The following is a 10,941-nucleotide window of genomic DNA, read 5'->3' on the forward strand; positions in this document are numbered from 1 at the left end:
GTCACTTTCCCTCGACGTTCGCAGCAGGAAGTTCTTTCACCGGGTGATTTTGTTGTGGATAACACGTCGTCCCCTGCCCTTCAGCCGTAAAATGTACTACAAATTCAGCGGTTTCACCCAGAAGCTGACGGGGTCTTCTTCCACGACGGCCTACAGCCCTCAGGTGAGCCCGGGAGTCGCGGTGTCGGTTAGAGAGCGAGCCGGTAACCGCTGAGGATGACCTTCATGTCACCGTGCTGGATTACGAACCATGAAACTGCAGCTACAAGGGCTTTAAAATCACATAAAATACTTTAAAGGACGGTTAAGTTTAGGATCTTGTGTTTTAATTGTTTTCTCAGTTGAAGAAATAACGGTTATTAACGGGCGTTAACATGCTTCCTGTTTAGTTACTCGGTTGTTAGCTAAACTAGCGTTAACCGTTACAACTGTCCTCATTTGAACTTCATTTGAACCTCAATTCAGCAATTTCACTCCCCAGAAATGTCTTCTAAAGTCATCTTCAGTTTTTATATAGTAATTTAACTTTTAAAAAGTTTCAGACACACTATAAAAAGCTTTATTCTATCCTTATTGACATATAAAACAATTACAAATTTCTTCTTCCACAAAATGAATCTATACAAAATATCAAAATATTCATCTTGCGGTTTTCAGAAGAAAAATAAAAAAAACAAATTGAGCTAGGAGGAGTTACGGTTCATACAAAGAGTTGAAACAAAAAAAAACAGGAATTCATATTTCTTTCAGCCTTTGGATGAAAGGAAAATCAAATTGAATCAATGTACTGTTTGATCTCATTTGTGAAAACCAAGCATTCGTCTTTTTACCTGTAAAATTTGCTTTCACCATTAAAAAAAAAAAAAAAAAAAAGAAACTGCCTAAAGTAACACATGACTTATTGGTGATGCCACTTATTTTGGTATGTTTCTGATGACGTATATACGTCGTGTGTCGCTAGTTTATTCATGTCTTTCTACAACTACGTGAAGACCAATTAACAATGTTGCCATTTCGACATTTGGTGGTTATTTATTTTATCTCACTGTCCGTGAAAGGCTCCTAGCAGCAAATATGTATATTATATATCAGTCCCTGCAGGAAATTGCGATTTTGTGATCACAATAATTAACGCAAATTCAAGAAATCTCAGCAATATTCGCAAGAGCTTGCAATTTTGCGCAATTAATTCAACTTTTCAGCATGAAATGGCCAAAACAACATACGGCTTGTGATTTGGACCAATTAATGCATTTAGTGTCATGGTAACTTGTCATTGCAGTGTGTTGGTCAAGGATTCAGGTGGACGATGGACGGATCTCACCTACCAATAAAAATGATGCCATAGACTGAGCAAAACAATTCCCAAATGTTCTCAAATGAGATTTGCGTTCAGTTAGTCAGAAGAATACAAGTTGATGCGTCGTTCAGACAACAAAGATGGACATAATCTACCTCAAACACTCAACGGGCACTGGAAATTAAACTATATTTTTACGTTAAGGGATTTATTTTAATTATTATTATCGACTGATTTTATTTGGTGCTAATGTTGAGGTGAAAGTTTATTTAATAAAGGGTTATAGATGGAACTCAAGTACATTATTTTCTTATTTATATAATTTTGAGCCCATGGTTTTCATGTTCAGAAAATAAATGTAAAAATTAGCACTGAAATACAGTTGACTTTATGATATGCAGTATGCTTTTTATTGAAGTAAGTGATTACATATGACTCTTCATTGGTAGTAGTTTTTTTTTAAATGGCATTATTTTCCTTTGTTAGCAATTTTTCCCAATTCCTGCAATTTTACCGCAAAAAGAGCACATAAAACATTGCGAATGGTATCGCAATCTCTGAGAAAATGCGCTGCAAAATTAAGCATTTTTGGCCACTATAATCACAAAAAAAAATAGAAATCCTGGAGGCACTGGTTGACAGGGACAGGTAGGTCTTTCTACAACCAAGTGAAGACCAATTAACAATGTTTCCGTTTCGTCGTTGAGTGGTTACTGATTTTACCCCACTCTCCATGAAAGGCTCCTAGCACCATATATATTAATATATATATATATATATACATCTAAAGATGTTGCCATTTCCTGCGTTAATCCTACTTGCGTTTTCCCGACAACCATGTGGTTACCAGGTTACATTGTCATGATGTCGTTGGCACATAGGCCTATTCTGGTTAACTGAATTCATCCTGCCTGTCTGTCTTTATTATGTATGTAATTACCCTTTTGCATTGCTGCCTTATGACAGAACCTTTATTTAACCTTTATTCTGAAAGGTTATTTCCTATCTGTTGATCTGGCCTTCATGTGACTTTATAGCCAATAGCCTCTCAAAGCATTGGCCAGATGTGACCTTTATTATTCCTTTATACTACAGCAGCCTCCTTGTTATTCTGTTGATGGGGGTGTTAGGCTGCCTTTAAGTTCTTCTGTGTCTTAGTCCCTTATCTGACATTTACATTCTTTTTAGTTGTACAAAAATTAGCCTGTAACATAAATACTGTCAGTGGCAGAAATAATACATTTAGTGAAGTACTATACCAAGGTTCAACATTGAGTTACTGTAGTTGTACTGTACTGAATTATTTCCATTTCATGGTACTTTATACTTCTACTCCACTATATTTCATGAGGAAATACTGTACGTTTTACTCCACTATATTTATTTCTCAGCTACAGTTACTTTTCAGATAAAGATTGAACATACAAAATTAGAGCTGCAACAATTAGTGGATCAACTGATTAGTCGATCGACAGAAAATCAATCAGCAACTATTTTGATTAAAAAAACGCCATAAATTTGCTGGTTGCAGCTTCTCAAATGTGAAGATTTAAAGCTTTTCTATGTTCCTTCCAGACATGTTAGGATATGAAAAAAATACTCTGCTTTAAAAAAAATATGACCTTGTGTCTACTGTTGTTTTTCCACAAAAAATCTTAAATCTTAATGAATCAAATTACACTGTTGTTAATAGCTTCCTCTCAACCAGCTACAACATTATAATGGTGCTTACATCATAATGCATCAGTAATAAATTATTAATGTTATAACAATGACAGGGCCATTTTGCACAATGAGTAGGCTACTTTTTATATTTTATATACATTTTGTTGATAATATACTCATACTAAAGTAGTTTTACTTGTAACAGAGTATTTTGATGAATATTTAGATACTTATTCTAGCACTAAATATTGTTACAGATCAATATAGAATATTATAGGATGCCATAAAATATAAAAGAAGAAGAAAAGACAGAGATAAACCTATACAGCTGTCTGAAACAAACCAATTAATTTCATATATTAATACTTTACACTGTAGGATTATAGAGAATCTTCTTTACTCAGGTTTTGACACATTTTTTTTCTTTCTACAGTCCCGCAGCTTCAACTTTTCACACTTACAAAGTAATTGTCACCTTGAAAGCAGATCATGTGACATCATCTCCCTTTATCCTCTCAGGGTTGCCTAACTTAGCTCAAACGTGGTATGTAGATTGAGGCAGGTTAATAGATAGGCTGTTAGTCTGTCCAGTCCATCAATCAATTAATCATTTGTGCCATCTTTGATCTGAAGGTTGGCTTTCATAGTCCTCCCAACTGTTTGTCTTCTCAGCCTTTCTCTTGAGTTGTTTGTCTTCTTTCTCTGCTCCATCTCCTTATGTCATCAAGCCACATTATGCTTTGTCTTCCCACTCCTCGTTTCCCTTCAGTCATCCCTTCCAAAACCCTTCATCAGCCTCCCACTGGACCCCCTCATCAAGTGCCCCATAACCTCAAACTTCCTCTTCCTCCCTCCCTTAAACTGTCTGTCTTCTCCTACCACTTCAAGAACTTTATCCTTTGACACAAATCTTCTCCAGCTGATCTTGAGCATTCTCCTCTAGCACCATATCTCAGATGCATTTATCCTTTTTTTGTTCCCTCTGTCAGTGTCCCTGTCTCTGATCCATATGTAAGAACAGAAAAGATATACAGTAGGTTTCAGTGATCTTTTTCCTTACTTTGATGTTGATGTTGCTTCTTAGAAGTTCTTTATTTTCCAAGAAAACTATTTTTTCTTGTCCGATTCTGCATCCATCTTCGTAAATTCGACTTCCCAGGTGTTTGTATTTGTGCATTTGCTCTACTTCTGAATCCTCCAGTTTAATTTTGATCTTCTCAATTTCACCTTTTCCCATAATCATTTATTTGGTCTTTCTGCTGTTCATTGATATACAGCTTCTAACATTTCTTGGAGTTCCTGCTCATCTTCTGCCAGAAGAACTGTATTGTCAGCATACCTGATGCTCGTCAAGCGCTCCCCATTTATCTGCATCCCTGTCTTCTCTTGTAGTGCTTCTTCGATCATCCTCTCCGTGTACAAATTAAAGAGAACTGGAGATAAGATGCGTCCTTTTTAAGATGTCTACTACTTCTATTTCTCCATTTTCTGTAATGACAGCTGCTTTCTGGATTCAATATAGATTTTTTTTATTATTCTTATATCATGTGCTGGAATTCCTTCATCTTCCAGTATCTCAATTAGTCGCTCATGGTTTACCTGTTCAAAAGCTTTTTGATAGTCAGTGAACAGCATGTAAACTTTTTTGTTCCTTTTTATTATTCTCTGTCCAGTTGTTCTTAGTGTGGAGACGCCATCTCGTTTGATTATATGCAACACTATCTTTGACCCATAACTTATAGCCTAATACTTTACCAGCCTGTGCTCTTCGCTTGAGTATTTTTCACTCTCTGTAGAGGAATGAAATTGCTCTTCAGAAATTCTTCTGGTAGCTTTCCTGATTTGTAGATCTTGTTTGTGACATTTTGACATTTCTTATTCCCTCTAGTCCTCGACTTTGAATTAGTTTTGCTTGGATACCATCTGCTCCACATACTTTTCTTTTGGATAGCTTCTTATCACTTCCTGAATTTCTTCCTCTGTGATTTCATTCATTTCTTTGCCAGTTATATAACCTGTTTCTCGATTCGTCTGTGTTTCTGTCCTTCGATCCACATATATTTTCTTGATATACTGAGCCCATCTTTTAAGCACTTGGGTTTTTTTCCTCGTTTGTCTTTTATTGTTGTTGATTGTGACTTGCTAGTGCTTTTCCCTTGAAATGTTTCACTTTCTGAGGAAATCTTAGGTTATGCTGTCTATTCACAGGTTGACACAGGTTGTTAAAATGTTCTTTCGCTTCACTGTACATTGGTTGTTACTCTTTCTTTTGGTTTTGGTACTCTCTTTGTCAACCTTGATCTTTTGCTTCTGTCAAAAGATTCATTAAAACAGACGACAACGTTCACACTTAATGTCACCCGACCTGCATGTGTAGGGACTAGGAAACTCTAACCAGACACAGAAAAGCTCATTATTCCCCAGCCGACTGCACAAAGCACTCTATGTTCTCCTGTAATAACAAGTTACACAAGAGAAGCTACAAAAATACATGCTAAGAATCTTCTCTGTATTTGTGGTACAATGCACAAATATGAGTTCCTGCTGCAAACACTATTAGTAAAGTCTGTTCTTAAAGGGGACATATTATACACATTTAAAGGTCTATATTTTTAGTCTGGGGCTTTACTGGAATATCTTTGCATGATTCACAGGTTAAAAACTCCTTATTTATCTTACACTGACCCTTTACGAAATCCCTCAGTTCAGCCTCTGTCTGAAACAAGCCGTTTTAGCTCCTGTCTCTTTAAGCCCGCCTCCAGGGGAGCCCACTCTGTTCTGATTGGCCAGCTTTTGGAAGCTCCCCCTCAGTAGACATCCGCAGGCTACAGGATTACATCAGCATAGTAGAAGGATTTCGCTACTTTTTCGCGTTCTTCACTCAAAATGTCATCTTCTCAAGTGCATCTGTACATATTTGAGCCACAATCCAATCTGAAATATGAGAGTAGACGACGCAAACAACACATGGAAAAACCTTAGCAACCAAGGCTACGGTACAGACGGCTGTATATGTGCATGTGCGACAATCTGACATCAACTCGTTGGCAAGATAGAAAAAAACGTCACTAAAACGAAGTGTTCAGAGCCCTGGTTTTTGGCTTGCAGGCAACATTTCCACATATGTTAACCTCAAATTTCAGAACTTTGACCATATTTAGCATAGATGTCCGACATCATAACCGTATATAGATAACGGAAAACCAGCAAAAAAGCATACGTTCCCTTTAAATAGCAAGTAAAAATAATCTGCTTTCAGTGCCTCTGCGTTTTCATGTCAGATTTCATTTCCCTGCTCCCACTCTATCTGCCTCCACATACTCTAACAAGGTAATTGGTCTCCCAATTATTTTTCAAACCAAGGTGGGTGAGAAGCTTCCTCCAAGTGACAAGATATTAAGGAGGCACATTTGTACTTCATTAAATACACAGTGCACGTCTGCTCTTTACTTACTTACAGTGTTTACTGTCTGAAAAATAGAACAACATTATGAAATTTAATGATTTCTCCAAACTTGTGTAGATTAATAGCAAAGTTACTGGTCCAAATCACACTGATTGAAGATTTCTGGGTGTGAAATGATCACAGACCAAAAGAATACAGCAAAGCAGGTGTCTACAGGTCGAAACTGTGTAAAAAAAAAAAAAATATATATATATATATATATATATATGACTGTAGTAGACTAGAAGCCCAATAAAATATTGTGATATTGCTTACAGATATAACATTGAAGAGCTTTAGACAAAAATAAGCCTAGATGTTAAAATACTGTAGTTTGTAGTGTTGAACTGCTAATTGGGGTGCTCTTTAATAATCGTAACAAGTACTTGAACAGTCTCACAAGTGGGGGAACAACTCAAAAGATGAGATTAATCAAGGTTCAAGGTTTCTTTATTAGTACCCACGGCTAAATTTGTTGTGCAAAAAGGAGATTCAGTATTCCAGAGTTAAAAAAGAAGACATCACAGCAATACAGATTCAAAAGACATTAAAACAAATAGACTAAAACAAGTATCATCACAACATCAAAAAATAGTATCAGAGTATAACTACTCCCAAGAAGGTCATGACAAAGTGCTTCTCCACACACACACACTCACCCACTCACTCAAACGCTTAAAGTGCCAGGCATGGATGAAGTGCATCATCTCGTGCTAGCTTTGTTTAGTAGTGCAATGGCTGTTGGTACAAAAGCATTTCTGTATCGTTTTGATCGCCACAAACCGGAGCTGTCTCCTTCTCAAAGATCAATTTAGAGTCTATGACTGTCCAAAGATATTTGTAGCTTTCTACGCAATCCACAGACTGGATCTGCGGATCTTTTAATGATCTTAGTCTCATAGATTGAAGCATAAGTTCTGAAATCTACAATCATATCCTTTGTCTTGGATATGTTTAGCTTAAGGAAAGATTCGTCACACCAGGTGACAAACTCATCAATACCTGGGCCATGGCTGAACTCATTAGCAGACTGACTCATCTGCAAATTTCAGTATGGTCCTGTTCTCATTCTCATTTTGGCTCATTTTTATGTATAGAATATAAATTAAATGTAAGAGAACACAGCCCAGGGGTGAGCTAGTAGAAGAACATAATGAATCTGATGAAATTCACTCTCACCCTTTTGTGTTCTGTTGTCAAAAAAAATCCATTATCCAACCCACCAGATTGTGACTCAACTCAAAATGCTCTGTCAGCCTTATGGCTAGAATGCAAAGTATTAAAGGCTGAAGAAAAATCAATAAATAGCAATCTAGCATGGTTTTTATCCCCCTCTAGGTGTTTAAACAAAATGTTAAGTAGGGTGATTGTAGCATCCTCAGCTCCACTGTGTGCCATATAGGCAAATTTCATAGGGTGCATGGTTTCCCTTTCAAACTCTCAGGGTTTTCATTACAAGAGGAGTGAGGGCGACTGGCCTGAAGTCATTAAAAGCTTTGGGGCTCGCTGCCTTCAGGGTGATTAGAGCCTGCTTCCACAGGTTAGGTACACGTAGATTCAGAGACATGTTGAAAATATCATAAAAGATAGAACTTCATTACCCTGCACAAGACTTCAGTAATTTGCCACTGATATTGTCAGGACCAGGGCTCTTGTTTATCTTTAGAGAAAGGAAAGACTTTTCAACTTCTCTCTGCACCAGGACAAAGAGCCACTTGTATTTAAGTTTAAGTTTTTTTTAAGTTTATTTAAGTTTGCTCTCTACTTCAGTTTTATACTTTTGTTTAGCCCTTAGGATTTCGACTTTCACTTCCCTTTTGGCTGCATCTACTTCAGCAGCCCCTCCTTGACTGAAGGAAAGCTGCTTCTTCTGTAGACTAGACTTAAGTGCCTTAGACATGATGTCCAAGGTTTGTTATTGGATTTAACCTTAAACTTTTTAGTAGAAATAATCATATTCTCACAAAAAGGTAACAAAAAAACGGATTACATCAATGTCCTTGCAAGAGTCCTCTTTTTTTTCCCTCACTTGCATATACACAGCAGCGTTGAGCACACCATCTTGGATTTTATTGCACTTAAAGCAGCTAAAATCAATATTTTTATAATAACAATGGATCAAAAGACTGCGTGTAATGTGAAACGGGTTATTGTTTTGGTTTTGATTACTTACATACAGTGGAGTTGTGCATTTGTGACCAACCGGTTGTTTGTGTACAGGGGCTGAGGCCAAGCGTGCCAGTGGAGACCCCAGCTATGGTCTTCGCCACACCCACCAAGGTGGTCTCAGAGGCCGGGGCCACCGTGGAGTACATGGGAGCAAACAAGGTGCCCGAGTTCCAGAAGCTATTCCAGGTAAAAACACAGACTGCAATAAGCGGAGCCTTAATCACGACACTTATAAAGTTTTCACATTGAGTCTGCTTTTGCTAATTCAAAGAAGTCCTCAGAGTGATCTGCTAAATTGGCTGCCTTCTGGGTCGGACAAGTCAACTTTCAGTCAAAAATATGAAGATTTTTTTTCAGCATTAGGAGATGACAGGTATTTATTTGACTCTCTGATGTTAATGGCCCTCTGCTTCCCCCTTCAGAATTAATCACCAGAGAGGCACTGTGGGAAATAATAAGAGACTGTGAGGTTGGGCAGAGCAATCACTCAAACAAATCCAAATTACCATATTGACTGCTGCACTTTTCTAATTGCAAGAACATTTATTATGAAAGCGAATGTGTTCCAGTGTACAAATATGTATAGAAACTCCAGCCCTCCGAGGCAAATTACACATTACCTTTCATTATAATCAATCATTAGTCATTTTAGTTTTTCCAAACACATTTTTTAGTGACAATTTTTCAATCTGAAAATGTTTATTACATTTTGCAGTAAACGTTGCGAAATTTTTACTTTAAAAAAATGTGCTGACTTGGTTAGAAACTTTGTGTTTTTGTTGTGTTACAAGGGAGAAAAAAGTAGGTAAAGAGTTCAAGGAAAATGGTGTTCTGACCCAAATACCTCAAAATGTCGAGGCCTATCTTACACAGCAGATACTCTTTACTATCTGTTCTGTGCTCTCTGCCACAAGTTCATTATTTAATATTTCTTATTTTCCTCTTCTTTTCTTGCTCTAACCCTCCACCTCCTGTTTCCTCTTCTCTCAGACATCAGACGGTGTCCCCATCCATCTGAAGCGCGGCGTTCCCGACAAGCTACTGTACCGCACCACCATGGCTCTCACAGTAGGAGGCGCTCTATACTGTCTGGTGGCTCTTTACATCGCAGCTCAACCCAGAAATAAGTGACCAACACAAACCTGGGAACAACAGATCCTTTCATAACACCTCTGCCATGTCACGGCTTTATCACCAAACATTCACATTTTCCGTCTGCCCTCGCCATGCCACCTCTTGGGACTCTTGAGAATTTATCGCCAGCTGAACAAAATGTCACACAAATGATAACAACAATAATGTCTTCTTTGTTAAAAAAACAGTGTATATTAATAAATTTTAAGTGGAAAAAAGTTAAAATATTCTGAGTTCAAGTCTTTTTCATCCTCGTTTGTCAAGATTACAACTTTATGCCCTGCTTTTATATCCCACCAATTAGCACTGACTATATCTGAGGTGTCATTAAGATGTGTAGACATCATATATGAAGCCGTCTATAAGGTAGGAAGCTGCATCATCTCTCAGCTCTTAAACATGCCAAAATAGAAACAGACACGTAAAGATTCATGCGCACAGCTTTCAACAGGCTTGTGGCAGCGCAGAAATAATCGTGTGTGTGTGTGTGCAAGAGAGACCGAGAGCAAGCATGATGGAGACACCCCGTCTGGAACATAGCTGCTGCTCACTTGGCCTAAGTACCGTCTCATACAGTATTTATATGTGTGGGCCCTGCTGTGATGTCAGATGCTCCAAGCCGAGTTCTGAAAGAGGGTGGTGGGGAGGGCGCTTCAGACAGACATGTTGGCAGTCCGTCATCATGCTGCTGAAATACTGATAATTAGTCTCTGCCTTTTCTCTCTTGTCTTGATGGTATGTTTTAAATGTGTATGTGTTGATTTTCTCTGTGTGAGTGTGTGTGTGTATTGATTGGGCAGGGTCATGTGATGCATGGCAGCTGAACACTCACAAGAGGTGGTCTTTGTTGATTTAATTGATTGGTACAGTGCTCATGGAGTGCTCGCCCACTTGTAATCATCAAATAGTACATCGTATATGTACAGTACAGCTCTGTACTCCTCCCAACTCGGATATAGACGCCTTCAAGTTAAAGCTGTTTGACTTTTTGTACATTGTGTCCTAAAACGAGGCCAGCGCAGCAAGACGATTGATCCTAAACTCAAGACAAGGTAATCAGTGAGTATTTTTTAATGGCAAGATAGCAGAGTGTTCTTGACTGTCTAGGTCAGACATCTGACCTCAGTCCATCAGATAATATGTTTCACTGTTGAAGACCAGACTGGAGGCAAAAAGCCCCCCGAAATAAGACAGAAGTGAAGGCGGCTGCAGAGCAAGGTCTGGCAGA

At 38.0% G+C, this 10,941-nt stretch overlaps 1 protein-coding gene across 1 annotated transcript; it reads left to right on the forward strand.

The window, feature by feature from the left end:
- Positions 1-9,938, forward strand: cox7a2l (cytochrome c oxidase subunit 7A2 like). Its single transcript, XM_067576220.1, has 3 exons — positions 1-163; positions 8,631-8,765; positions 9,570-9,938. Exons 1-3 carry the CDS (start codon positions 92-94, stop codon positions 9,708-9,710), a joined length of 348 nt encoding a protein of 115 aa, XP_067432321.1. The 5' UTR covers positions 1-91; the 3' UTR covers positions 9,711-9,938.
- Positions 9,939-10,941: the final 1,003 nt, after the last annotated feature.

The sequence above is a fragment of the Thunnus thynnus genome, chromosome 20 (assembly GCF_963924715.1).
Source record: "Thunnus thynnus chromosome 20, fThuThy2.1, whole genome shotgun sequence".
NCBI classification, from domain to species: Eukaryota; Metazoa; Chordata; class Actinopteri; order Scombriformes; family Scombridae; genus Thunnus; species Thunnus thynnus.

Coding starts and splice junctions, on each gene's coding strand:
- cox7a2l (XM_067576220.1), top strand. CDS start 92: ATGTACTACAAATTCAGCGGTTTCACCCAGAAGCTGACGGGGTCTTCT. Junction 164..8,630: donor CGACGGCCTACAGCCCTCAG/GTGAGCCCGGGA, acceptor GTTTGTGTACAG/GGGCTGAGGCCAAGCGTGCC. Junction 8,766..9,569: donor AGTTCCAGAAGCTATTCCAG/GTAAAAACACAG, acceptor CTCTTCTCTCAG/ACATCAGACGGTGTCCCCAT.